At 41.5% G+C, this 27,932-nt stretch overlaps 2 protein-coding genes and 1 non-coding gene across 5 annotated transcripts in view; 1 reads left to right on the top strand and 2 right to left on the bottom strand.

Moving 5' to 3' along the window:
* The window catches only part of GALK2 (galactokinase 2), a 171,689-nt gene extending 162,621 nt beyond the window's left edge, over nt 1-9,068 (top strand). For all 3 annotated transcript variants that reach the window (XM_066276457.1, XM_066276456.1, XM_066276455.1), the window contains 2 exons: nt 1,726-1,927; nt 8,516-9,068. In XM_066276457.1, the coding sequence (XP_066132554.1) occupies nt 1,726-1,927; nt 8,516-8,723 (410 nt within the window). In that variant the 3' untranslated portion in view covers nt 8,724-9,068. The remainder of the gene's footprint in view (nt 1-1,725; nt 1,928-8,515) is intronic.
* Nucleotides 9,069-9,124: 56 nt separating this feature from the next.
* FAM227B (family with sequence similarity 227 member B) overlaps nt 9,125-27,932 on the bottom strand; it is a 265,178-nt gene continuing 246,370 nt past the window's right edge. The window contains exons 14-16 of the mRNA XM_066276688.1: nt 15,619-15,694; nt 12,586-12,655; nt 9,125-9,229 (exon numbers count right to left, since the gene is read on the bottom strand). Of these exons, the coding sequence (XP_066132785.1) occupies nt 9,125-9,229; nt 12,586-12,655; nt 15,619-15,694 (251 nt within the window). The remainder of the gene's footprint in view (nt 9,230-12,585; nt 12,656-15,618; nt 15,695-27,932) is intronic.
* On the bottom strand, nt 16,938-17,013 carry TRNAD-GUC (transfer RNA aspartic acid (anticodon GUC)). Its single transcript has one exon. It is a non-coding gene; the product is annotated as a tRNA-Asp (tRNA).

The following is a 27,932-nucleotide window of genomic DNA, read 5'->3' as shown; positions in this document are numbered from 1 at the left end:
ACTCTGAACAGGCAAGTTTGGCTGAAGGGAGAATTCCTACTGGAACCAAGCGTGCTGTGTAGAAGAATTTGGATTATGGTAAAAACCAGGGAAGCATAAAAGTTTGAGGTAGGAACATGAGTAAGGCTATGTGTTGAGAGCTCATCACACACATCGATATGACCTCAAGGGAGGTTGCAGGGAGGAATAGGACAGGAACATAGATTGGGAAATCACTACAAAATTTTTTAAGTGGGAAAGGGATCAGTGTAAATTGTGTGTGTGTGTGTGTGTGTGTGTGTGTGTGTGTGTATGACAGTGGGAATAGAAGGGAGGGATGATTATAAAACACACTGTCAAAAGAGATCCAATTGGACCTGATGACTGAATTTAGGTACTCTTTGAAAGAGAATAAGAAAACTCACATGAATTTGGTGTAAGCAGCCATGCAAGGAAGTCATTAGAGTTACTTATTAGTAAGTTTAATATATCTAATATGACCTAGTTGAGAATATTTGAAAGAAAACTTTTAAGTCTTTATTCATAGGAAAGTTAGTCCCACACTTATAATTAGTAAACTTTTACACAAATTCTAAGAATGGCTATTCACATCCTCTAGCCTTTGCTGCCTTTTTATCCATCTCCAAGAGTTAGGGAGAAGGTGTTGTTCAGGGGAAAGAATGTGACCCAAGACGCTAATAGAATCCATTGGTTCATAAATGGAATGTAAGAGGACTTCTGAACAAGCAGTGACAGTCTAGAAGAGAGGAAGCTGGAGGCAGAGCCCGGAGGAGGGAGTCTGTGGCCAGGGCAGCTGTGGAGGGAAGTCCTCCAGGAGAGGGGGGTGCCAGCTCGGGGCGGCTCTGCGAGGGAGAAGCCGGGACGACTCCTCTGACCTTACTCTCTCCCTTTCGTCTCTTGCTGTCCTCTTTCTTTCTCCCATCTAGATGGCGAGGGACCCCGTTGGCAGACCCCTACAGGTCAGCCTGCTGGGCTGGATATCGGGATGGGGAAGGGCAGACTGTAGAATTGGGGGTGCAAACAGAAGCTAACAGTCACAGTGAGCGTCTTCTTTACAAAACACGACAACATGGGGGGATGGCTTAGAGGAAGTTCTTCACAGAATCATAATGTCTTAGAGCTGGACTTAAAAGTCAAATTTAGATTATTAAGAATTCTTTTTTTTTTTTTTTTTTTTTTCCATTTTTCTGAAGCTGGAAACAGGGAGAGACAGTCAGACAGACTCCCGCATGCGCCCGACCGGGATCCACCCGGCACGCCCACCAGGGGCGACGCTCTGCCCACCAGGGGGCGATGCTCTGCCCATCCTGGGCGTCGCCATATTGCGACCAGAGCCACTCTAGCGCCTGAGGCAGAGGCCACAGAGCCATCCCCAGCGCCCGGGCCATCTTTGCTCCAATGGAGCCTTGGCTGCGGGAGGGGAAGAGAGAGACAGAGAGGAAAGCGCGGCGGAGGGGTGGAGAAGCAAATGGGCGCTTCTCCTGTGTGCCCTGGCCGGGAATCGAACCCGGGTCCTCCGCACGCTAGGCCGACGCTCTACCGCTGAGCCAACCGGCCAGGGCCTAAGAATTCTTTCAGTGAACGAGAGACCTATTTCAAGTCTGAAGTATTGATAATGAAGACTGAAAAGACAGAAATGGAAGCCTACTGTCGCTGTATTTTGCTTTGCACTGGGTTGTCGAGTAACTATTTCTATCCTTGCTCCCTATCCTCTGTCTTCCTAAGTGCTCACCTTCAAGCTGTACCAGCGGGCGAAGCACGTGTACAGCGAGGCTGCGCGAGTGCTCCGGTTTAAGAAGATATGCGAAGAAGCACCTGACAATGTGGTCCAGCTGCTGGGGGAGTTAATGAACCAGAGCCACGTGAGCTGCCGGGACATGTATGAGTGTAGCTGCCCTGAGCTGGACCAGCTGGTAGACATCTGTCGGTGAGGCTGAGATAGCAGCAGGGCTGGGGGATGCTGCCAAAGAAATAGTTTAAATTAATTAAAAATGTAACATTTTCATAACCTTCTAAGGGAAAGAAGATCCTTGCCCACTTCTTCTAGGAGGGGTTGTCTGGGCTATAGAGCTGAACTTGCTCCTTCGTGACTGTCTGTGTGATGAAAGATTGGAGACCCGATTCCGTGACTGTATGAGGCTCCAGGTTTGCAGTCGGTTCTTTACAACATCACGAGAAAGGCTTTTCCACCTGTGGATGATTAGGCATTTCAGGGGGCTTTTCTCAGCCACAGACACTGTTGGTCCTTTCTCCTGATATTTTAACCAATGCTGTCCACTACACTGCAGCTCTGCCAGCATTTCCTGTTTGGTGTCCTAAGTTTAACAGTCTTATTCAAAAGAAGGGAAAAAACAGAAAGAGAGCTTCAAGCCTGACAGGGTGAAGGGGGCTTAAGGGGAGGCTGCTGAAGGAATTAACTCAGAGAGCCAGCATTTCCCGCCTCCTTAATTCATTAGGCAACTTGGGGGAATAAGGACTGAAGAAAGCTCAGTTTAGAAGCAGCTGAGACAGAGCAGTGAAGAGGGAAATGTTCACAGAGCCTGAGAGCAACTCACTCACGGTTGCTCGTGAACGGTGGTGATAGAGGAAACGGTCCCTTTACAGAGGGATCGCAGTGACCTTGAAGAACTGAAAGAATTGGGCAGACTCTCAAATGGTCACTGTTATTTCTACTGTGAGAAGATAATGCATGAAGATAACCCGAGAAGAACTGTCTACAATTAGGAATGAAAGTATCATCTACCCGGTGGCGCACATATATGGTTTGTCTCACTCACTGCCACACTCCCAGCCTGAAAAGTTTAAACCAAGTAGCTCCAGTGATCACAGATGGCATGTGTAACCCAGCTTGTCAAGATTCGCACACAGCATTGACGGCATGTCCCTGCTGTCGTCAGTGTTTGCTCACCAACTGCCAAGTCTTTCAGAGCTTGTTTCATTACAAGTGCTCTTTTCAGAAAATACTGAGGGAGCAGGAAATGGAAAGGGGGCAAATAATGTTCAGTTCTGGACATAAGAGGAAGTGGAATGATTTGTGCAACATTGGGAGGAAGTGTCTCTGCCTGGAAGGAAGTGAGGTAGTTTGATTCCCCCCTGAAAAGCTGCAGAAGGGCATTTGCTAACCTCTGGCAGTTCACAAATGAACTTTTCTTCCTGCGATGGCCCACCGGCTATGGGTGTAATGGAGCTTACATTCTCAGGGAAAAAGATGAAAATGAAAATTAAAAATAAATCAAGTGGTAGTGATAGTGTTATAAAAAAAAAAAAAAAGAAGGCCCTGGCCAGTTGGCTCAGCGGTAGAGCATCGGCCTGGCGTGTGGGGGACCTGGGTTTGATTCCCGGCCAGGGCACATAGGAGAAGCACCCATTTGCTTCTCCATCCCCCTCCCCTCCTTAGTCTCTGTCTCTCTCTTCCCCTCCTGCAGCCAAGGCTCCATTGGAGCAAAGATGGCCTGGGCACTGGGGATGGCTCCTTGGCCTCTGCCCCAGGCGCTAGAGTGGCTCTGGTCGCGGCAGAGCGATGCCCCCTGGTGGGCAGAGCATCGCCCCCTGGTGGGCAGAGCATCACCCCTGGTGGGCGTGCTGGGTGGATCCCGGTCGGGCGCATGTGGGAGTCTGTCTGACTGTCTCTCCCCGTTTCCAGCTTCAGAAAAATACACACAAAAAAAAAGAAGAAGAAGGACCAGAGAGTACCAGGGCTGAGTGGGAAACCTTTATATGGCATGCCAGAAGGCTGCCTCTCTGATGAGATGGTATTTGAACAGAGACCTGAAGAAGTGAAGAAATAGCACAGCATTAGCTAGGCCCTGAGGTCGGTGTGTGGCTGTCAGATGTGAGGGAGAGCAGGAAGACTAGTGTGGGAAGAGGGCCAGAGAGGAGGAGAGAGCAGCCGGTGAGGAAGTGAGAGGGATGGTAGGGACCACAGCACACAGGCCTGGAGGTCCCCGGAGGGACTGTGGCTTCAGTGGAGAAAGGTGGCAATGGCAGTGCTAAACGGTCCTCTGCAGAATGCCCCGAAGGAAGATTCAAGAGAGCGCTGTGTGGGTCAAAGAGGAATCAAGATGACGCCTAGGGTTTTGGCCTTAAAAAATTTCCTTGTTTCTGTAAAAGCCACATATTTGGAAGTCAGACTTCACATTCTGTGTCAGAATTCTCTTAGACACTGTCACGTATGAGAGCAGGCAGAGTAGAGATGGAGAATGCACAAAGGTTAAGTGCTTTGAACAAGTTAACATGAGTCAGTCAGGGAAGGAAGCTGAAAAGGGTTGGGAGTATTGCCAAAGATAATCTTTAGACCCCCCCCCCCTACCCCCCATCCACTTGTGGCACTTGAAAATTCCTTTACTTCTCCTGAAGGCCTGTTTGGAAACTGTTTGCACAAGAAGACAAGTAATTGATGAAATGAATAAAGGATTCCTATGCCTAGAATCCTCAGGGCACTACTACAGGCTAAAATCTTAGTACAGTCTGAGCCTGACTGCATGAAAGGTATCTTTGGGTAGCTAGCCTATAGAACAAGGTATAGAAGCTACTTTATGACCCAAGTGGGGAGAGGGGGAGGAATAGAGAGCCCCGGTACTTGCTGTTTTTCCAGTGGAGCTTTCTTCTGTTCTTCAAGAGACAATCAGTTGAGAAGCCAAAGAAAGGGGCAGGGAGGGAGAAGGAAACTGCACTCCTCCAGTTAGGCTGTTTATTATTTTTTAAATTAAATTAATGTTAGAAACCTCAATTATGTGAAGCAAAGTATAATAATGAAGGAAAAAGATGAAGCTTGCCCAATTATAAAATAACTTTTTAATGAACACAATGTTAATTTTAAGAAACGGCTAAATTTTAAAGTAAGATTTACTGAAGAACAGAAAAGAGTTTTGAAACCAAGTTGATTATATGTAAGACAGCTCATTTGTTATTGGTTTCCCTGGTTGTACTTCAGAAAAGATACTTAAGGCCTTTATTTCCGCTTTGACACTTGTTGAAATAAGAGAGGACTCAGTGGTGTAACGTTGCCCAAGCTGTTAAGGAAGGTAGATGGATGACAAATTTTAGTAGAGCAATAAAGGTTACAACAGTAACTTTGCTGTCTTCCTCAGAAGTCTTCCCATAGCTTTATTCTATGGCCGTGCTGCTCAGCCTCTTGTACCCGTTCTCCTGAGCAGTCAGAGTGGAGAGGAGCACACTGTACACCCGTGTTTATGCTCTTTCCACCATGGTCTTGGGTGCTAATCTCTACACCATGCCAGAGAACAGGGAGAGAGCCATTTCAGCTGCCCTTAGGGCTCACTTCTCTTTGAGCCTCTGTCTTATACTTATTGTCCCCCCCACTCACCAAATATACATACATACACACACATATATATACATGCATATGTATGCCACATGCTAGAACCAAACCAATTGGCCTTCAGTGGTCTTTAGCGGCTTACATTTCTAAAATATACTTGTAGTTATATTAAAATTTTTTTTTTACATTTATTGATTGATTTAGAGAGAGAGAAACTTCTCTCTGTTGTTCCACTTATTTATGCATTCATTGGTGGATTCTTGTATGTGCCCTGACCAGAGATTGAACCCGTAGTGCTCACATATCCGGACAATGCTCTAACCAACTGAGCTACCCACCCAAGGCTGTAGTCATATCTTCTTATACTTTTTCATTTGAACAGTATTTGAAGTCTGTGGTTTCTTGAATCTAAAGCAATCTGAAAGTGTTTATACCTGGCTATAAAAATAATAGAAATTGTTCTGGAAGGTCTGTTTTTCTGAGATTCAAGTCAGAATTTTTTTTTGGCTTCAGAGCAGAAGTTAGAAGTCTTTCCAAGTAAAGAATATGTTACTGACTGCTTATATTTATATTATATTTATATATATGCCATCTCACATATAATTGACTTGGTTTCAAAACTGTCTTAAGTTGTTCGGTAAATTCTACTTTAAAATGTACATTTTGTTCATTTAAAAGATACTTTATAATTGAGCAAGTATCATATTTTTCCTTTATTATTATATTTTATTTCACATAATTAAGGTTTTCTAACATTAATTTTAAAAGCCTGAGTACATATTTTGATACATTTTAAAACAAATATAACAACCCAGCAGCCATTTTTAGAACCTACCAAATCCCTGCAATTATGCTGGGCTGAGATTACAGAGATAGAAGTAAGTTGTCCCTAAGTTTAAGATTTTCTAAAATAATTAAATTCCCATTTGTAAAATATAAAATATTTTGTTCTGAAATAAAATTGAATTGAAACACATACAAGGCAAAAATTCCTTGCTTTCCCTCTTTGTAGTTTGTAGCAAAGCTGGCTCCTATTGGCTCTCCTTTCCCCCGTGGTCCTGTATGTGTGCCTTAGTGAGTGCTTTATGGTCAGACCAGTTCACTTAAAAGTAGGAAATTTTAGTCAGGCTTTATTTGGTGCCTGGAAAGTTATAAGAATATACTTTTCAGTGATAAAAAGATCAAAGGGAACATGCTTTATAATCTCCGTCTCTCATCGGCCTTAGCCTTTTGTATTGATAGATCATGCTTTCTAAGGCGGAGGCTGCTTTGGTTGTTTTGAACAACCCTTCTACACTATTCCCAATGTCATCACCGAGGTCATCAAAGTGGTATTTGGAGGATTTTATGGTTTGGGTTTTCATAACTCTGGGATTGCCTTTCTGATGATTGCCTCGCAGGACTTATATTTTTAATGTCTTACTGTTCTCCCCACCTAGGGGAAAAAATGCAAACGTTTAAAGTTCACTGAACACCCTTGGCTCACTTGCTTTTCTCCCTTAATTTAAACTTTGTATTGGTCTCCTAACTTTTGGAGCTGTCTCAGAATTTCTGTGGCATATGCCAAAGGGCGTATCAAGCACCAGAGGGAACGCTGCAGACAGGTCCCTTCTGCCTTGTAGATGTGAAGTGCTGGGCAGGCTGCTGACTGCTGCTGGGGCCGACCCGGACTTGTGAGTGCAAGTGCCATCCTCTCAGGGCAGAGGCTATTTATAATAGCACTTGTTGCTCTCTATTTGGGAAATTTGAGCCTGGATGATTTTTAGACCATGTGGCTGAGGCAACTGAATCCATTTTCATCTACAGCAGTCAGGGTGGTGACAGAGCGGCTCTGGAGCCTCAGAAGTGATTACATTTACCTAGGAAGACTTCTAGCTTCTGCTCTCTGGAAGCTGGTGGGGTACTCAGGAAAACAGGCCGTCTTGGCTCAACTCCTGTGGGGTCTTCGGTGAGTTAGAAACAACACTCAGTTTGCTTTAGGTTCGATTTTTGAAACCACACAGCTTTCAAAATTGGAAAAGTGAAAAAATGTAAGAAAGTACACCTAGAAGCCTATTAAAGACTATAAGAGACCTGGTTGACTTTGAGTCCAGCAAAGTGGCATAGTTTAGGTCTCAGAAAGTCAAGGAGGAGGAGGACCCAGGGTTCTCGGTGATGCCATGGTCTTCCCGACATGCTTCACGGACTCCTCAGTGTTCCTCAACATTTTCTGCAGGGAGAGATAGTGTGATGTGACCAAGAACTTCTTTATTTTAATTTCAAACCACCACAGTATAAACTGGCCTTTTGTCTCGTCTAAGAACTCAGGATAATCCCGGAAGCCCAGGGTCAGAGAAGCGTTTCAACCTCGATGAAAGCAGTTCGGGCTCAGCTGAGCTGTTGGGCAGTAAGCTGAATGAAAGTTTGAGGGACAGGAGGAGACGAGTTATTTTCATTTATTTACAAGCATTTTTTGTTTTCTTCCTTAAACATATATTTTCATTTGAAAAGTATATTTAATGACTAAAACAGGTGATGAAATCAAAATTATTGAAGGGAAATGAATTACTGGTATGCAGTAATTCTTATTGATGTTCTAGGGTAGGGGTGACATTCTGTTTATATTTTTCAGTTAGTAAAGTAGCTCAATTAGATGGGAAAAAGGGACAAAATTGTGCTAAATTACTTTTGGAGTTTTTGATCTCTATGAATTTGAAGTTAAATTTATTGGGAGGAATTGGAAGGACGTGTTAACTTGTTCTGTCAGGATAAACTGCATCCTTTAAAGATGAGTGAGTGATCTTTGTACTTTGTGTAGGACCTTTCACTGGTATAAATCTTTGGTTTGAAACTGCCTGGCTGATGGTGACTAAAATTACCTCTTGCTGTGTGGTGGTTTATATAGTAGTTTCCATCCTGATGACACATTTCATCTGCTGGTAAATTCAGACCAGCCCCTGAACAAGCAGGGAGGAGTCCATAAAATCACTACTTGAGCTGTATAGCAAACTGTTCAGGACTTAGAGCCAAAACCAGGGCCTAGTTTTAATTAAATTTTCAATCACCTTCTGAAACAGTATCAATTTTCTAATTTACTAAAATGCTCGACAACACTGGAGAAAACCTCACAAAAGAAAACACACACACACATATTCTCTCATTAGAACTTGGGTAGGCTATGTGCCCTATTCGCCACTGCCAAATCACTCTCATTTTCATTTACGGGGTTTAATTTTTCTCTTCTCATTGTTTTAGGACATTTGGAGCCGAAGGGTCGCGCCTTACTGGAGCAGGATGGGGAGGCTGCACAGTGTCGATAGTACCTGTGGACAAACTGCCCAGCTTCTTAGCAAATGTGCACGGAGCTTATTACCAGAGGGGCCGCCGGAGCCTCGCACCGGAGAAGCCGAATTTGTTTGCTACCAAACCCGGAGGCGGGGCTATGGTTTTCCTTGAGGCCTAAACAATGTAAAATATCTCAGAGAAACTATTTAGGGCATCTAGGGACTGGCAGGACTCCTTATGCCACAGTAAATTAATCCTTTTTCTGTTTTGTATTATGATGAATGGTTGCTATTATCAAGATGTATTTCCAAAGAAACGGTGGAAAGCTCTCTGTGCTTCATAATGATTATTTTTCCGTCTTAAAATATGTTTTCTACCAATGAGAGCCAAAATTATGGTTGGACAGATCACTTAAGAATGATTTACTGGGACTTATTGACTTCAAGATTTTTAAAGATGAATTGTAAAAGATAGTACCGACCTCATGGACTGGTCTTGCATTAAACATACTGCTACAATTAAACTGATACAATTGATTTGTATGCAATATTCTTAAATACAGTGTACTCCCGGTTTCTTTTAGTGTTGTTCTTCAAAGTTGCCATCTTCTGTTGATGATGATGATGATGATGATGATGATGATAGTGATGCCATAAATTCTCTTTCAATTTTAGCTTCAGATCGCTATTAAAATAATAGATGATTAGGGATTCACAGACTTCCTTGGACATCATATACTTGAATGGGAGATTCTCCCAATTACCAGGATGAGAATTCCTTAATTTTTTTCCAAAAGATGGATTTAGGAAAAAAATCAGTCATTTAATTTTTTTTTAACCATGTGATTTCACACAAACAATCACTTTCAATTCTTTTGGCCCTAAACTCTCTCATTTAACAGAGAAACTTAGATAAAAGACACTAGATGACAATGGAGATTATTCAGTTTGTTCATGAGCTTACTTTCTTCCGACTCTATCCTAGATTTTCTCAAAAGCCTACCTAATCCAAGAGGCATGCTTAATGTTCCGGGAAACACTACCTTGCATCCCTATGTTGTGTGTCCAGCAAGGCTTATCCATATATGTGGGCCAGTGCAGGGCAGGTGTGCAGGTCTGTGGGTGAGAGCAGTAAAAGACTCAGAGTTGGTTCTGGGATCGGGTGGTGTTATTGGTGGGGACCTGTATATGTTTATCAAAAGTTGGCAGAAATGTTTGGCCACGTGGTAATGGTAAATGAACGGCTTTCTCCCATGGACAGAGGACAGGAGGGCCTTCCTGAATTATATGAAGATTTAGAACAGAAAGCATTTTTGTGATTTAATTAGACAATTGAGATAGCAGTGATCTTATGGCATGAATTATCCCGAAAATTATCCCAGTTTTTATTGTTATGTGATTGTTTTTGTTTGTTAATGTGCAACTGAAAGATTGTACATCAACATTTTGAATCTCAGTTTCAGAGAGGCTGAGGCAAAGTTGGTTGTGAGAGTTCTCAAAGGACAATAGTCATATGGAAAATACTAAGAAATCCATTACTCTATTCTAAAATGAACTTCTGGTACATTTTCCTTCTTAGCAGAAAGGTAAACACTGGAGAAAGCTTAAGTCAAATTTTTAAAAATAATTTTGATTTTTTAAAACAATAATCTAAAATCTGAATTGACTTAAAATTACAATCTTTTGGTTTTTTATATCTTTCCATTTTCCAAAAAAGGTCTATGCTTGGTATATAATTTTTTAAAGATATCTGCATTACAAAAAAAAAAAAAAAAAAAGACACTTGCCTTTTCTTTGCTATTATATTTAAATTTTTCACCATGAGATTCTTCCTTGCAATAATAGGTAAGTAAAAATTTCCAGTGTGCAAGACACAGTCATTCTAAGCCAGGAATTTGCTCCATACTTATTTTGATGTCTGGCTTGAAGAAAAGAACTACTTTTCAATCAAACCATCATCAAGTGTTACTCTAGGAATTATGAGAGATATCCAACTTGTCTGGAAAGGATGGGGCAGGGGCCACTGGAGAAAGCTTTATGCAGAAGATGGAAATCGAATAGGGTCCTGAGGATGAATAGATTTGGAAGGGGGAGCAGTGAAGATGAGCAAGGTATATGAAAAATGGTAAATGTGGTACGTTCAGAAGGCTCGATGGGAGTGGAGCGTTTGCCTTGGGGTATAGTGGAGAATAATAGATTCACTATTCCTGCTGCTCCAAGTTCATCATTTAGACCAGGGGTCTCAAACTCAACTCAGCATGTGGGCTGCAGAGCAAGATCACACCTGTTCGGCGGGCCGCACTAGGTCTACAAAAGGCAACTGTTACGCAACACTTTTCTCACTGCAGTTGAAAACAAAAAAAAATCAGTACAACAAGCACAATCGTACATGCAGTTTACTCAGTGTCACAAAACGACCAGAAACTATAGTTCGCATCACAACTGCTGTTAACTAAGCTAATATCTAGCTAGGATGCTAGAGAAATGAAAAATACAAGTAGGCCCCTTAGGCTTACTTAATTTTATCCAAAATATTTTGAACTTCGTGGATTAGTCTGCGGGCCGCACAAAATTGTTCCGCGGGCCGCGAGTTTGAGACCCCTGATTTAGACCGATTGCAAACCAGCAGTCCACAGTTCACATCTGGTCCACAGATATATTTAGTTTGGTGCTCAAAATATTTAAAAACTGGGGGTCTAGGAGTTCTAAAGAAGAATCTGAATTACTGATGGTGGGAGGCCTGGTAACACTTTGGCCCTCATTCCTACAGGGCAGCAGTGAACTAGAGTTGAGGAAGAGACACTTGGGCTGGATGAGGCAGGGGCTCTCTGGTGCGCTACAGCTTCCACGGTCCCTGTAGTCTCCCTGACACTCAGGCCATTCGTTTACTAGCTGAGGTCAGTTTGCCCTTTACCAGCGTACCTGCACAGTTGTTTTCAACACTAAATATTTTTTGTACCCACGTCCCTAGCAGCAGCAGTCAAGAGATATCACCAAAAATGGGAGAATTCCCTTGTGTCTGTGGAAGTAAAGAATAGTCCTATTTCTTTCATATTAAACACCCAGGTATTTTACTGCTTTCTATCACAACTTTCTGGTTCATATAAGAATTTTTTAAAATTACCTTTTCTATTTAAATTTTTTTTATTGACTTTTAGATAGAGGAGGGGGGGAGAGAGAGAGAGAGAGTAAGTGGGGGGAGAAGCGGCAAGCATCAACTTGTAGTAGTTGCTTCTCGTATGTGCCTTGAGCAGGCAAACACGAGGTTTTGAACCTGCAACCTCAGCGTTCCAAGTCCAAGCTTTATCCACTGCACCACCACAGATCTCTTATAGGAATTTGATGGCATTTTTTGACCCCTGTTTTTGACATTACACCGATAGCCAATGAGGATTGCTCTGACTTTTGAGTGCAAGCCTGACGTGTGGACAATAGAAGGCTCTCTCCCATCCTGACCTCAGACGGCCAACCTTCAGATCGACTATGCGCTAATCTGTACCTGTCCTTGCCTACTGGAAGGCGGGGAGGCCCTCCAGATTGGACAGGACTGCCATGAGCAGAAAAAGGGGAAAGAAAACTGGAAAGAAGGAGCCGTCTCCTTCCTTTTCTTTCTTTCTCACTCTTGATCCCTGATCAGAACCTTATTTCTGTCTCATGTTTCTGTTCATTGAGGGCAGGAACCATTCATTCAACACAGTAGTTGGAATCCAACACATTTTGGTTGAATTATTAATGGAAAGTATAAACACGACTTCAAAGAGCAATACTTTTCTGTTAATTTGGCAGTCTGACTGCATTGGCAGCGTTCAGTTGCATAAACCATCCTTGATCAGAAGGAAGGGAGGGGGACGGTGGGCAGGAGGTGGTCCCGAACATGTAAACAGCATGTGAAGTCTGCATGTGGAGGACGAAATAACAAGAATGTGCTCCGTCCTGCCACTGCCACGTGGATGGGAAACCACATATTGTTAAGTATTGTTCAGTCTATATAAGAGAAATGAGAGAGAGAATTCTCAATTAAAAAAACAACAACAAACATACCAGTCTTTGTGTGAACTTCTCTGAGTCAACTGCAGCTTCCTTGGGCTTCTTGGTAGCCTTTGCTTGTTGTCTAATGAAATAAAGAAAATTATTACCCAAACTAGTTTTATACTGATACCAACTAAGAGTCAGCATTTACAAATTAATATGCTGGCACTTGCCAGCGTGTTACAAATATTAATTCATCCCTGGCTGGTTGGCTTAGTGGTAGAGCATCGGCCTGGCATGTGGGAGTCCCGGGTTCGATTCCCAGCCAGAGCACACAGGAGAAGTGCCCATCTGCTTCTCCACCCCTCCCCCTCTCCTTCCTCTCTGTCTCTCTCTTCCCCTCCCGCAGCCGAGGCTCCATTGGAGCAAAGTTTGCCCGGGCGCTGAGGATGGCTCTGGTTGCGGCAGAGTGAAGCCCCAAGATGGGCAGGGCATCGCCCCCTGGTGGGCATGCCGGGTGGATCCCAGTCGGGCGCATGCGGGAGTCTGACTGCCTCCCCGTTTCCAATTTCGGAAAAATAAAAACAAAACAAAACAAAACAAAATATTAATTCAGTTACAGTTACAATAACCTAAGGAAGTAGGTACCACTATAATCTTACATTATAAATGAGAAAGCAGGCTCTGGCAGGTTAAATAACTGCCCACAGACGCACAGCTAACAAGTGACAGAGGATTTAAACCCAGGCAGTGGGACTGGAGTCCTCAATGGCAACCACGGTGGGACACTGCATCCTCTTCAGAGAGATGGTTCACACAGTTTTCCCAAACTGACCCCACGCACCAGGCTCCAGCACAGACTTTTAAGAGGTGTCCGTGGGAAGGAAAGAGTAAAAGAGACTAGCAAGAGAAAGACTGGGGGACAAAGAGAGAGAGAGACGGAAAGGGCTAAAGGGTGGGATGCTTACTACATTAAACTCATTGAGAATGGGAATCAAGGAACCTATTATGACTTCTCTCACACGTCCTCATTTAAGAAATATTTATAAAGGAGATGAACAGTTGAATTCAGGAGGCAACAGGAGCCTTTCCAGAGATCTCTGAAGGAGGGAAGAAGCAGAGGGGGCCTAGGCAAGGTGTGAGGAGCTGGCAACAGAGGAGAAACGTTATTAGCAAGAGCATCATCAGTGGGAAGAAATCCTGCCTTACACAGATTTGATTTTGGGGAATTTGAGAAAGTCACTGGGAGTTGGTTCTTCTAACCCAAGTGTTGCAGAGGGGAAAGCTGTCTGCTAAGAGTTGGGGTGAACACCGAGATGAGATTCTAAAGTAATGGGTTGGATTTTCTCATGTGACTGGGAGGCCAGCTTTCTAATCTGCAGCATGGTTATAACAAGTGTGGCAGTGTGACTGACGGAGACTTGGGGTCTCTCACGGGGCTGGTTTGAAGGGTCGTGCTCAGCTGATACTCATTCTTGCGCAGGTGGGTGTAGCAGAAGAAGTGGGCTGTAGTTTTACTTTATATACTCTAATTTATAAAGCAAATGATCCCAATTGTCCTTGCCTCAGTTGGGGACAATGTTTGTATGTATAGGGGAAGCAACAGGGGCAGAAGGGGACAAAGATCTAGCCCAGGACAGACCAGCTAAACAGGTTGTTTTTCAAGTTTGCATCTTCCCTTAGAGCATGGCATGGTCTGGGGTTTGTTTTCAAAAGGCCTGGAGTTTAAGTCCTGTGTCTGGTGGAGTAAAAAGAGATGATGATAATGTTCAGCAAGTAATTAAGTTAGCTGAGTAGGTGATTATGTGGATAAAGAAAGTTAAAGTGTTTCTCCAGATGAGCTGTTGAGTAGAAAGCCTCTTTGCAGACATTGGACTTGGTGTATTTTACATAATAAAATTATTGTGGTTTTATGTAACACATTTGTTCAATTAAAATGTTTTTGAGCACTGCAGAGTTGAATAAGAAACAAACCTATCAAGCTCCTTGTCAATTTTTTGCTGCTGCTGTCTTAGGACTTTTATTTCTTCATTAATTCTGTTCTTTACCCTGTAAAATCAAATATTGGAGTTAAATTCTAAAATAGAGCAAACATTTCTAATTGCAAAAAAGAAATCAACAGGTTGCTGGCTTTCACATGTCAGTGAAAGTCCTTCACAAACCAATTCTTCAGTGTCCCCTCCAAGTGCGATACTTGTGAGGAACCCCCCAGCTCATCTCTCTCATAAACACATGGTAAAGGCATCACTCCTGATACCTGAATATGGGCCGTGCTTGCTGCCTCCCCAGGGGCCGTCTTACACGATGGCCATCCCTGTCCTTCACACGGAGCACAGGGAATGTAAGGGCTCCCTCTCTGTGTATGTGGGTGGGAGGGGAACGGGGACCCACGGAGCAGAAGCTCAGACTTGTTCTGCCTGCTGGGTAGGATGTTGCTGGCTGCTCTTCCAATTCCCTCTCTTGGGTGTGTTTCCTGAACAGCATCAGGCACCCATCCTTTCTCCCATTTAAGGCAATAAAACCTCTAGGCAGTGACTTTGATATTAAAGAATTGAATCTTGCTAATTTGTTTTTATAAAAATTGATGGACATCCTCTCATTAAGCCATTTCTGGCTTCCTGGCACATAAGACTACCAAGACTGGCCACAATTAAGTACAAAAAACTGCAAATGTTTTCCCAAGAAAACATTTCAGAAAAGACCTCCCTGCCTTGCTTTCCTCAATACCACCCCAGCTGCTGCCGCCCCAGCTCCAGGGACCTCCTTCTACGAAGGCAAATTTCCTGCTCTACCCCCAGGGCTCATCTTTGTCGAAGGACAATAATCCAATCTCTGGTCACTGGACTGCTCCCCTGGGCTCTCCCTGTTGGGGTGCTTTCCCTCCCATCACCCCACAGCAAAGCCTCCTTCCTTCCTTTAAGTCCTGACACTTACCATGACTCCACTGTTACAACGGGCACCTCTGACACGGAAAAGAAACTCCAAGTTTATAAGATACTCAGAGGAGCTTAGAGGAGAATAGGGAGCTGAGGGTAGGTGAATTCGAAGATCATTTCCAGCTCTAGAAGAGTCTATGATCTTAACAAAACTATGGCATCCACTTACCTCCTAAAGTCCTTTTGGTTCCTTTCAAATTGTCTTTTTGCCTCCTTTACAATATCATGGTAAGTTGGAGCAGTTGGTGTGATAGGCATACGGTTAAGGAAAGATTTTCAATTAGGAACATTTGGGAGAGAGAAATGATAGAGGACCAAAGTGACGTCTGGCCTGGGCTCCTGTCATGAAGGGTCTCAAGTGTAAACATGATTATTACGTCAGGTTCTACTGAGAGGACTGAAAGAAGACAATACCCATCAGGGCATTTAAACTTGTATCCCATTATCTGGACCGCCCCATCCATAGTGTGCCAGGACTTAATAGTCTCATAAATCCTGTCATTACCATTAAAAAATTTTATTTTGTTGTGCTTTAAAAGCAGTATTTTGTTAAATGTAAATATTAAAAATGTACCAAAATTTTTGTAACCTTGTTTAGACATGTCTTAATCTTTTAAAATTAAATTTATTGGGATGACATTGATTAATACAATTATATAGGTTTCAGGTGTACAATTCTATAATACATCATCTGTATATTGCCTGCGTGTTAAGCACGCAAAGTCAAATCTTTTCTATATATACCAAGAACCTCACAGTCTCTTGGCCTTGGAGGCTCTGGAGGTGACTGTCCGCATGTGTTGGCTGCCTCAGTTAGCATGAGCTCTACTAATTGCACAAAGCAAGATGGTAAGCAGATGGTGTAAGTGTGCTGTTGATGAGGCTGGGTCTCGTCCCATCTGTTTCTGGTACAGCCTGTGGCTGTGTCCCTAACCCTGATCTTAACCCATGTCTGTGTCTGGCAAAGCAGACACTTCCCCTCTGAAGCAGCAGTTTGGCAAATGACTCAAGGAGGCAGTCCTCACCTGTGTTCAGACTATAAATGAGGATCTCTTAACGCTGTGTAGTTACCAGGACACAGGGAATGAGACTGTTCTCCTACAGCCGTACTGCCCATCCTGAACAGCTTCAATATTATCTCTAGTTTTTTTGTTTTTTGTTTTTTTTGTTTTGTTTTGTTTTTTTGTATTTTTCTGAAGCTGGAAACAAGGAGAGACAGTCAGACAGACTCCTGCATGCGCCCCACCGGGATCCACCCGGCACGCCCACCAGGGGGCGACGCTCTGCCCACCAGGGGGCGATGTTCTGCCCCTCCGGGGCGTCGCTCTGCGAGACCAGAGCCACTCTAGCACCTGGGGCAGAGGCCAAGGAGCCATCCCCAGCACCCGGGCCATCTTTACTCCAGTGGAGCCTTGGCTGCGGGAGGGGAAGAGAGAGACAGAGAGGAAGGAGGGGGGGGTGGAGAAGCAAATGGGCGCTTCTCCTATGTGCCCTGGCCGGGAATCGAACCCGGGTCCCCCGCATGACAGGCCGACGCTCTACCACTGAGCCAACTGGCCAGGGCCTACCTCTAGTTTTCTCTGAATGCAATGTGCTCATTTAAAAGCATTTATATGTTCACCTGACCTGCGTTGGTGCAGTGGATAAAGCCTCGACCTGGAATGCTGAGGTCACTGATTTGAAACCCTGGGCTTGCCTGGTCAAGGCACATATGGGAGTTGATGCTTCCTGCTCCTCCCCACCATTCTCTCTCTCTCTCTCTCTGAAATGAATAAATAATAAAAAATAAAAATAATTAAAAAACAAAACAAAACATTTATATGTTCTATTTCAAGACTATCCTAGATGCTCATTGATTTATCTGATATAGAATGTTCGGGGAAGCCCAGTGGACTTTTTTTCACACTACAAATTTCTTTGTCTTCAGGACTGTCCTAAAGGACATTACTAGAATAAGTACCTATATGAACTACTTTTTCCCTTGACATGAATCAGGTTCTAATTATAAAATTTCAAAATAAAACTTCCTTACATTGGGTCCACATTACTTTCAAACTTTGGCTATGGAATTTCTTTCTGCACAAGAAATATATTTAAGTCTGACCAGGAGGTGGTACAGTGGAGAGAGCACCAGCTTAGCATGCAGAGGACCCAGGTTCGAAACCTGAGGTCGCAGGCTTGAGTGTGGACTCATTTGGGTTGAGCATGGGGTCATTTGCTTGAGCAAGGGGTCATTGGCTTGGCTGGAGCCCCCTGTCAAAACACATATGAGAAGCAATCAATGAAAAACTAAGGTGCCGCAACAAAGAATTGATGCTTCTCTCTCCCTTCCTGACTGTCTGTCTCTCGCTCACTAGTATATATATTTGACTATTCAATGAATAACAACATTAAGGATACATTAGTACTCAAATCCAAAAGGGAAGTAGTGGAAGTCTCACTTTAAATAAAGCAGAAGAAAACCTAAGCTTTACAAAATCTACTATTTTGACAAATATTTCAGCAAGACTTAAAATGTATTTACTGTAAGAATATTTTAACAGCATTAATGTCATCAAATGAAAATTCTTCCATATCTCACTTTCCAAAAAATGAAACCATTTTCCATTTTTATGTATCTCTCCATCTGTCATATACAGATACAGATTTTACCTTTTTGTTACAGTGTGGTTGCTTTCTTTACCCAGTATATTTTCACAGTTTCCCCATGCATCTTGGTTTTGTACTAATAATTTTAATGTTTACAAAAGATTGCATTGGTCCATACCAGATGGGCCCTATTGTCATGATTATCATTAACATGGTAAACATTACTAGGTTTTCTTATATAAAATCACCAATTTCTCCTCTCTTCTCCAATTGTGTGTTCCCATATGACTCCCCCCCCCCCGCCCCAATCCAAGAGTCTAGCAAGGGAAGACTGTCTCTTTCCTAATTCAGACTGTCCCTCTGAATTCTGGGCAAAGATAGCCCAAGTCTTACTTAGCTTGGCACTGGTATGATGCACATGGTTAATGAGCAGTGGTCCTGCTCATTACATAAGCAAGAAGCCTGCAGTCTTAGTTATGCCTGATATTTTTTTTCCCCAAGATTGTATTTATTGATTTCTAGAGAAAGGGGGAGCGAGAGAGAAAGGCAGTATGTGTTGTGGGGGGGGGGGTTGGGGGGAGCAAGAGCATCAACTTATAGTCAGTCGCCTCTCATATGTGCCTTGACAGGCAAGCCCAGGGTTTTGAGCTGGCAACCTCAGCATTTTGGGTCAATGCTTTATCCACTGCACCATGTAAGAGGAAGCTTAGCTATCTCTCTCAAACAAGTGATACCTGTAGATATCAGGCTACTTTTTAAAAAAAATTTTTATTTATTTAATCATTTTTAGAGAGGAGAAAGAGAGGGAAAGAGAGAGACAGAGAGAGAGGAGGGGGGAGGAGCTGGAAGCATCAACTCCCATATATGCCTTGACCAGGCAAGCCCAGGGTTTTGAACCGGAGACCTCAGCATTTTCAGGTCGATGCTTTATCCACTGCGCCACCACAGGTCAGGCTCAGGCTACTTTTAATGCCTGTTTTATTTCCTCTGCTGCATAAAGGACTAAGTCTAAAATTTTCTCTGAGTAAAAGTCACAAAAATTGAATATCATCCTTTCTGCTGAATGCTTAGCACAACTAATGATACACTTTTCCTAAAATGTAAATGGTTTTGAGTTGCTGAGATTTAATTTGCATGCAGCTATTTCCTGCTAATATTCAATGTCTCTCTCAGGTGAATGTTAGTTTCAAAGATTTTCTCCATCTACAAACTTATATTGTGCTTTTGAGTATGGTTTCCATAATGAAGTATTTGTGAGCAGAATGTTTGTCACTCTGAACTAACTGGATTTTCTTTGTGTTGTACATTCATTATATACTTACTACTTGTATTGAGATGGGGAACTATGTTTTATTATAAATTATTAATTTTGGAATATGTCATTATTAAAATGAACTGGATACTCATTCTTTTTAAATTCATTCTCATTGTCCACAAGGTTTGGTCACAGTTGTACATTTGTGTTGTGTGGTGAGGTTCTGAGATGTCCGATGTTGGTGTTACTAAGACCTCAGCATTTTATTGCACTACTTAATGATGATGGTTTTCAGTAGGCTTATGTTAATAAATGTTTGTTGATGAATATCTTAATTTTTGTTCTCTCACATACTTAAAGCTATCACTGTTTTCCCAACTGTAGAAAAATAGAGTACCCACAGCTCATCAGTTATTATGAATGGCTATATTCTGTTCGTTGGGCATGACTGTGGTGACATGTTTTCCCGTTCCACTGTTTGAATTGACCTCACATTTGTTTTCTCATTGCCCTGCTACCTGGAGGTTATGTGGCAAGCCACTAAATGGATAAGGAGCCATTTGGGTACAAAGAAAATGTTTCTGATCACAATAGCATTACGGCCAAAGGACCCATTCTACACATAACGCTATCGAATAAGATGTAAAAGGAACCTAAGCTTCCAGCGGTGGCCAGAACCTTCTTTTCTATACACCAAAATTCATTTAATTCTTAATCCTAAACATGAAATTTTGAAATGACTTATCAGCATGTGGTCTGGACTAATTTTAGAGAAGTTATATTCTGCTTGATATCTACCATCGCTTACACTTCAAATAGCTTCACGTTAGATTTGCAGGAGTGTCAAACATCCACAACACAGCCACATAGCCAAAATTAAGAAAAGATTATTACTAAGCACACATGCCTTATTCTGTGGGAGATAACACCGCTTTTGGCATCTCACCCAGATTCCATATGGCCTGATATTAGGTATAAAATAGGATTACTGAGAGTGACGTCACGGAAATGGCACCGTGAGCAGCGCGTCTGACAGATCTCCCCAAACTCACAACAAATTTATCAACTAGAAACAGAAAAATTTATCCTCGGAGCATTCCGGAGTTCCACACAAACTGAAAGCAAAAGGACTGTTATCACTTGAATCTGAGAGACGAGGGTGTGGAGGAAGCTACCGCAGGGACGTTCATTCAAGCCGCGGAGAAAGTGCGCCTGTGGTGAGTCAGCCCACACTCGGGAGCCGCGAGCAGCCGCGGGCGCGCGCCCAGTCCGGTTGCAGAGCGAGCACCGCTAACGTTCCCAGTGGCCCGCGCACTGCGAGTGAGAGTCGCCAGCCACTGGTGCCCGGAGCACCCCATTTGCGCGCGTGCCCTGAGCATTTCACGCGCCCAGAGCGCCCTACTGGCCCGCACACCCAGGGTGCCCCATTATCCTGCGCCCGGTGCGCCCCAGCCGCCAGCAGCGGGGCGAGCGGGAGAGGCGCCAGGGCGGTATTCCCTACTTGGGAGATTCTCTCCGTGGGCGGGGCACCTCACCCAGCCATTCAAGCTAACAATCAAGCGTTGGGGGAGGGGCACGCGCAGGCAGCCTGAAATACCTTCGGGAGCACAGCTGCAACCCAATCACTGAAATTAGCTTAACCCATGAAATCTGCGCACCCTCGGTTCTAATTGATAAGATCTCTCTCAGTTCAGCGATCCAAGACAAGAGGCGTGATATTTTTTAGTGCCTCTCGCTAAAGGGGCGGGGGCAACTTCTGATTGATAGAGCCTCCATATTCAGGGATAAACGCTAACAAGAAGGACTTGGCAGATAATAAGATCTATACTACACTAGTCGCAAGCAGAGACTAGTGCCTCTTCTTCCCAGCCAAAACAGGCTACAAAGTGTGGAAAGCCTGGGTTGAGAGGTCCAACTGAATGCTAGGCGCTGAACAGTCACCTTGACAACAATTGACTCCCACCCCCGCCTGATTACACTGGAGGCCCTGACTGCCAGAGCCTTTCCCAAAGCCTTGTACTGAGTGGGGATAGAGTGGGGATTTCCCAGCTCTTTGAGCCTCTTACTCCCCAGGCAGAAGCAGTTGCAGCTTTATAGCTGGATCACCAGGCTGCTAATTCAGGAAGGGGGGACTAGGAGAGAGAATCCAGGAAAGCAAACTCTCTCATCGTTGGACCCTGCAAACGCCAACAAGCCTTGACTACCAGCAAGACTAAAGCCAATTATATGACATTGCCATAGAATCCCATCAACTGCAAATCCCTACCTAAGTGTGACACAGGGGCAGAGCCTGGGGTACAGAGTCACCGACCAGGAAGAGGGAGAGAAAAGAAAAAGGAAGAAGTTAACCTCTCAAAATCAAGAAAAATCCACAGACTTTACAACTTGTTCCACTAATTTTTTTGTTGTTGTTGTTTGTTTCTTCTATCTTATTGCCTTTATTTCCTCCACCTCGGTCCTTCTATTCTCTGCCCATCTTATGCTTCCCTTTTCTTGAACTACACTACCCATGAGTGTTACATTTTATTTCTCTTCTTCATCCTCACCCTCCTTTAAGGTTATACTCCAAAACACTTAACTCTCACTCTCTCCTCTTTTGTTTTTTTTTGTTTTGCTTTATTTTGTTTTTTTCTCTTCCTTTTTTTTTTCTTCCTTCGTTTTTCTCTTTTTCTTATTTTTTCCTTTCTATTCGTTTTTTCTTTTCTCGTTTTACTTTCCTCCCATTTAATCCTCAATCACGAACAAATTAGTTAATTTGGGACTCAAGGCTTTTTTTGGCTTTATTTTTCTTTTTCGCTTTTGTTTTTGTTTTTTTCTTGTTTGTTTATTTTTGTGGCATTTTGGGTCCTCCCAACCCAAGGTCTCCATTGTATTTAGTCTTCGCTCCACTTAATACAACAGATTTTTACTTATTATTTTTATTTTTTTCTTCTTTATTATTCTTTTTCTTGTCCTTTTTTCTGGTTCCCTCTTATCCCTCTCATTATATCTCTTAGTTGACCATCACTTACAAGCAAATCATCTTATGCTTGTCTAAGATTTTCTTCCTTTTTTTTTTGCATTTAGTAGGTCCCTACTCCCTTTTTTTGCCCCTTGAACTCTTCACCCCAAATCAGGCCCTCCATTATAGGCACGATATTTCCCTGAGGAGGGGAGAGGAGGGAAAGAGAAGAAAGAAAAAAGGGGGAAATAATAAATTATTACTGTTTTTTTTTTGTGGGGTGTTTTACCTTTTTTTTTTTTTTTTTACTTTTTACTCTTTATTAATTCTAATTAGTGCTATCAACAAGACCACCCTCAAATGCCAATAAGAAAGAGGAAATCGAATATTATGGATACAAAAGAAAGAGAGGTAACACAAATAGATGTGGAAAAATCTATGGAGAAAAGACTTAACATATTGGAAGCCTTGGAGCTAAATGACAGAGAATTTAAAATAGAAATCTTAAAAATACTCAGAGATATACAAGAAAACACAGAAAGGCAATATAGGGAGATCAGAAAACAACTCAATGAACACAAAGAATATATTACCAAGGAAATTGAAACTATAAAAACAAAACAAACAGAAATGAAAAACTCAATTCCCGAGCTGAAAAATGAGGTAACAAGCTTAGCTAACAGAACAGCCCAGATTGAAGATAGGATTAGTGAAATAGAAGACAAACAACTTGAGGCACAACAGAGAGAAGAAGAAAGAGACTCAAAAATAATAAAAAATAAGAAAGCCCTACAGGAATTGTCTGACTCCATCAGAAAGAATAACATAAGAATAATAGGTATATCAGAGGGAGAAGAGAAAGAAAATGGAATGGAGAATATACTCAAACAAATAATAGACGAGAACTTCCCAAGCCTGTGGAAAGAACTAAAGCCTCAAATTCAAGAAGCAAACAGAACACCGAGTTTTCTTAACCCCAACAAACCCACTCCAAGGCACATCATAATAAAGATGACACAAACCAATGACAAAGAAAAAATTCTCAAGGCAGCCAGGGAAAAGAAGAGTACAACATATAAAGGAAGGCCTATTAGATTATCATCAGATTTCTCAGCAGAAACTCTACAAGCTAGAAGAGAGTGGACCCCAATATTTAAAGACCTGAAAGAGAGGAACTTTCAGCCAAGAATACTATACCCATCAAAGCTATCCTGCAAGTATGAAGGAGATATAAAAACATTCACAAATACAGAAAAGATGAGAGAATTTATCAACAGAAAGCCCCCACTCCAGGAAATACTAAAGGGGGTTTTCCAACCAGATTCAAAGAACAAAAGAAAACAACACCACAAGTAACAGCTCCACCAAGAACACAATAAAACCAAACTTAAACTGTGACAACAAAGGAAAAAAAGGGGGGAGAGGATGGAGATTAACAGTAGCAAAGGACGATGAAGTGCAGAAATACTCATAAGATAGGGTACTACAATGAATATGGTAGGTACCCTTTTCATTACTTAATGGTAACCACCCTTGAAAAAACCACCACAAAAACACTTGACTTAAAAAAGGTAGCAACAGAGGAAAGAAGTATGGAACACAAACAAACAAAAACAAATGATAGAAAAACAAAAAAGAAGAATCAAACTAGATACAAAACTAACAGAAAGCAATTTATAAAATGGCAGTAGGGAACCCACAAGTGTCAATAATTACACTAAATGTAAATGGATTAAACTTACCAATAAAAAGACACAGAGTAGCAGAATGGATTAAAAAAGAAAATCCAACTATATGCTGCCTACAAGAAACACATCTAAGCAACAAGGATAAAAATAAATTCAAAGTGAAAGGCTGGAAAACAATACTCCAAGCAAACAACACCCAAAAAAAAGCAGGTGTAGCAATACTCATATCTGATAATGCTGACTACAAGACAGAAAAAGTACTCAGAGACAAAAATGATCATTTCATAATGATTAAGGGGAAGTTGAATCAAGAAGACATAACAATCCTTAATATATATGCACCAAACCAAGGAGCACCAAAATATATAAAACAGCTACTTATTGACTTTAAAACAAAAACTAACAAAAATACAATCATACTTGGAGACCTCAATACACCGCTGACGGCTCTAGATCGGTCATCCAAACAGAGAATCAATAAAGATATAGTGGCCTTAAATGAAATACTAGAACACCTGGATATGATAGACATCTACAGGACACTTCATCCCAAAGCGACAGAGTATACATTTTTCTCTAGTGTACATGGAACATTCTCAAGAATTGACCATATGTTGGGCCACAAAGACAATATCAGCAAATATAGAAAAATTGAAATTGTACCAAGTATATTTTCTGATCATAAAGCCTTGAAACTAGAATTCAACTGCAAAAAAGAGGGGAAAAACCCCCAAAAATGTGGAAACTAACAACATACTTCTAAAAAATGAATGGGTCAAAGAAGAAATAAGCGCAGAGATCAAAAGATATATACAGACAAATGAAAATGAAAATACGACATATCAGAATCTCTGTGATGCAGCAAAAGCAGTAATAAGAGGAAAGTTCATATCACTTCAGGCCTATATGAACAAACAAGAGAGAGCCGAAGTAAACCACTTAACTTCCCACCTTAAGGAACTAGAAAAAGAAGAACAAAGACAACCCAAAACCAGCCGAAAAAAGGAGATAATAAAAATCAGAGCAGAAATAAATGAAATAGAGAACAGAAAAACTATAGAAAAAATCAATAAAACAAGGAGCTGGTTCTTTGAAAAGATCAACAAAATTGACAAACCCTTGGCAAGACTCACCAAGGAAAAAAGGCACAGGACTCAAATAAATAAAATCCAAAATGAAAGAGGAGAGATCACCACAGACATCATAGATATACAAAGAATTATTGTAGAATACTTTGAAAAATTATATGCCACCAAATACAACAATCTAGAAGAAATGGATAAATTCCTAGAACAATACAACCTTCCTAGACTGAGTCATGAAGAAGCAGAAAGCCTAAACAGACCAATCAGCAGGGAGGAAATAGAAAAAACTATTAAAAACCTCCCCAAAAATAAAAGTCCAGGCCCCGACGGTTATACTAGTGAATCCTATCAAACATTCAAGGAAGACTTGGTTCCTATTCTACTCAAAGTCTTCCAAAAAATTGAAGAAGAAGCAATACTTCCAAACACATTTTATGAGGCCAACATAACCCTCATACCAAAACCTGGCAAGGATGGCATAAAGAAAGAAAACTACAGACCAATATCTCTAATGAATACAGATGCTAAAATACTAAACAAAATACTGGCAAACCGAATACAACAACATATTAATAAAATAATACATCATGATCAAGTGGGATTCATCCCAGAATCTCAAGGATGGTTCAACATACGCAAAACGGTTAACATAATACACCATATCAACAAAACAAAGAACAAAAACCACATGATCTTATCAATAGACGCAGAAAACGCTTTTGATAAAATACAACACAATTTTATGTTTAAGACTCTCAACAAAATGGGTATAGAAGGAAAATATCTCAACATGATAAAGTCCATATATGATAAACCATCAGCCAACATCATATTAAACGGCATAAAACTGAGGACTTTCTACCTTAAATCAGAAACAAGACAGGGTTGTCCACTCTCTCCACTCTTATTTAACGTGGTGCTAGAAGTTCTGGCTAGAGCAATCAGACAAGACAAAGAAATAAAAGGCATCCATATCGGAAAAGAAGAAGTAAAGGTATCACTTTTTGCTGATGATATGATCCTATACATCGAAAACCCGAAGGACTCCACAAAAAGATTATTAGAAACAATAAACCAATACAGTAAGGTCGCAGGATACAAAATTAACATACAAAAGTCCATAGCCTTTCTATATGCCAACAATGAAATATTAGAAAACGAACTCAAAAAAATAATCCCCTTCACGATTGCAACAAAAAAAATAAAATACCTAGGAATAAACATAACAAAGAATGTAAAGGACCTATATAATGAAAATTACAAAGCATTGTTAAGGGAAATCGAAAAAGATACAATGAGATGGAAAAATATTCCTTGTTCTTGGATAGGAAGAATAAATATAATCAAAATGGCCATATTACCCAAAGCAATATACAAATTTAATGCAATTCCCATCAAAATCCCTATGAGATTTTTTAAAGAAATGGAACAAAATATCATCAGATTTATATGGAACTATAAAAAACCCCGAATAGCCAAAACAATCCTAAGGAAAAAGAATGAAGCTGGGGGCATTACAATACCTGACTTTAAACTATATTATAGGGCCACGATAATCAAAACAGCGTGGTATTGGCAGAAAAATAGACACTCAGACCAATGGAACAGAATAGAAAGCCCAGAAATAAAACCACATATATATGGTCAAATAATCTTTGATAAAGGGGCCAACAACACACAATGGAGAAAAGAAAGCCTCTTCAACAAATGGTGTTGGGAAAACTGGAAAGCCACATGCAAAAGAATGAAACTCAACTACAGCCTGTCCCCGTGTACTAAAATTAATTCAAAATGGATCAAGGACCTAAATATAAGACCTGAAACAATAAAGTACATAGAAGAAGACATAGGTACTAAAATCATGGACCTGGGTTTTAAAGAACATTTTATGAACTTGACTCCAATGGCAAGAGAAGTGAAGGCAAAGATAAATAAATGGGACTACATCAGAATAAAAAGTTTTTGCTCAGCAAGAGAAACTGATATAAAAATAAGCAGACAGCCAACTAAATGGGAAATGATATTTTCAAACAACAGCTCAGATAAGGGCCTAATATCCAAAATTTACAAAGAACTCATAAAACTCAACAACAAACAAACAAACAATCCAATAAAAAAATGGGAAGAGGACATGAACAGACACTTCTCCCAGGAAGAAATACAAATGGCCAACAAATATATGAAAAGATGCTCAGCTTCATTAGTTATTAGAGAAATGCAAATCAAAACTACAATGAGATACCATTTCACCCCTGTTAGATTAGCTATTATCAACAAGACGGGTAATAGCAAATGTTGGAGAGGCTGTGGAGAAAAAGGAACCCTCATTCACTGTTGGTGAGACTGTAAAGTAGTACAACCATTATGGAGGAAAGTATGGTGGTTCCTCAAAAAACTGAAAATAGAACTACCTTATGACCCAGCAATCCCTCTACTGGGTATATACCCCAAAACCTCAGAAACATTGATACGTGAAGACACATGTAGCCCCATGTTCATTGCAGCACTGTTCACAGTGGCCAAGACATGGAAACAACCAAAAAGCCCTTCAATAGAAGACTGGATAAAGAAGATGTGGCACATATACACTATGGAATACTACTCAGCCATAAGAAATGATGACATCAGATCATTTACAGCAAAATGGTGGGATCTTGATAACATTATAAGGAGTGAAATAAGTAAATCAGAAAAAAACAAGAACTACATGATTCCATACATTGGTGGAACATAAAAATGAGACTAAGAGACATGGACAAAAGTGTGGTGGTTACCAGGGGTGGGGGGAGGGAGGATATGGGAAGGAGGGAGGGAGAGAGTTAGGGGGAGGGGGAGTGGCACAGAGAACTAGATAGAGGGTGGCGGAGGACAATCTGACTTTGGGCGAGGGGTATGCAACATAATTTAATGACAAAATAAAAAAAA

The sequence above is a fragment of the Saccopteryx bilineata genome, chromosome 4 (genome assembly GCF_036850765.1).
Source record: "Saccopteryx bilineata isolate mSacBil1 chromosome 4, mSacBil1_pri_phased_curated, whole genome shotgun sequence".
NCBI lineage: Eukaryota > Metazoa > Chordata > Mammalia > Chiroptera > Emballonuridae > Saccopteryx > Saccopteryx bilineata.
The sequence above is the reverse complement of the archived record's forward strand: the minus strand, read 5'-3'. Positions and strand labels throughout refer to the sequence as shown.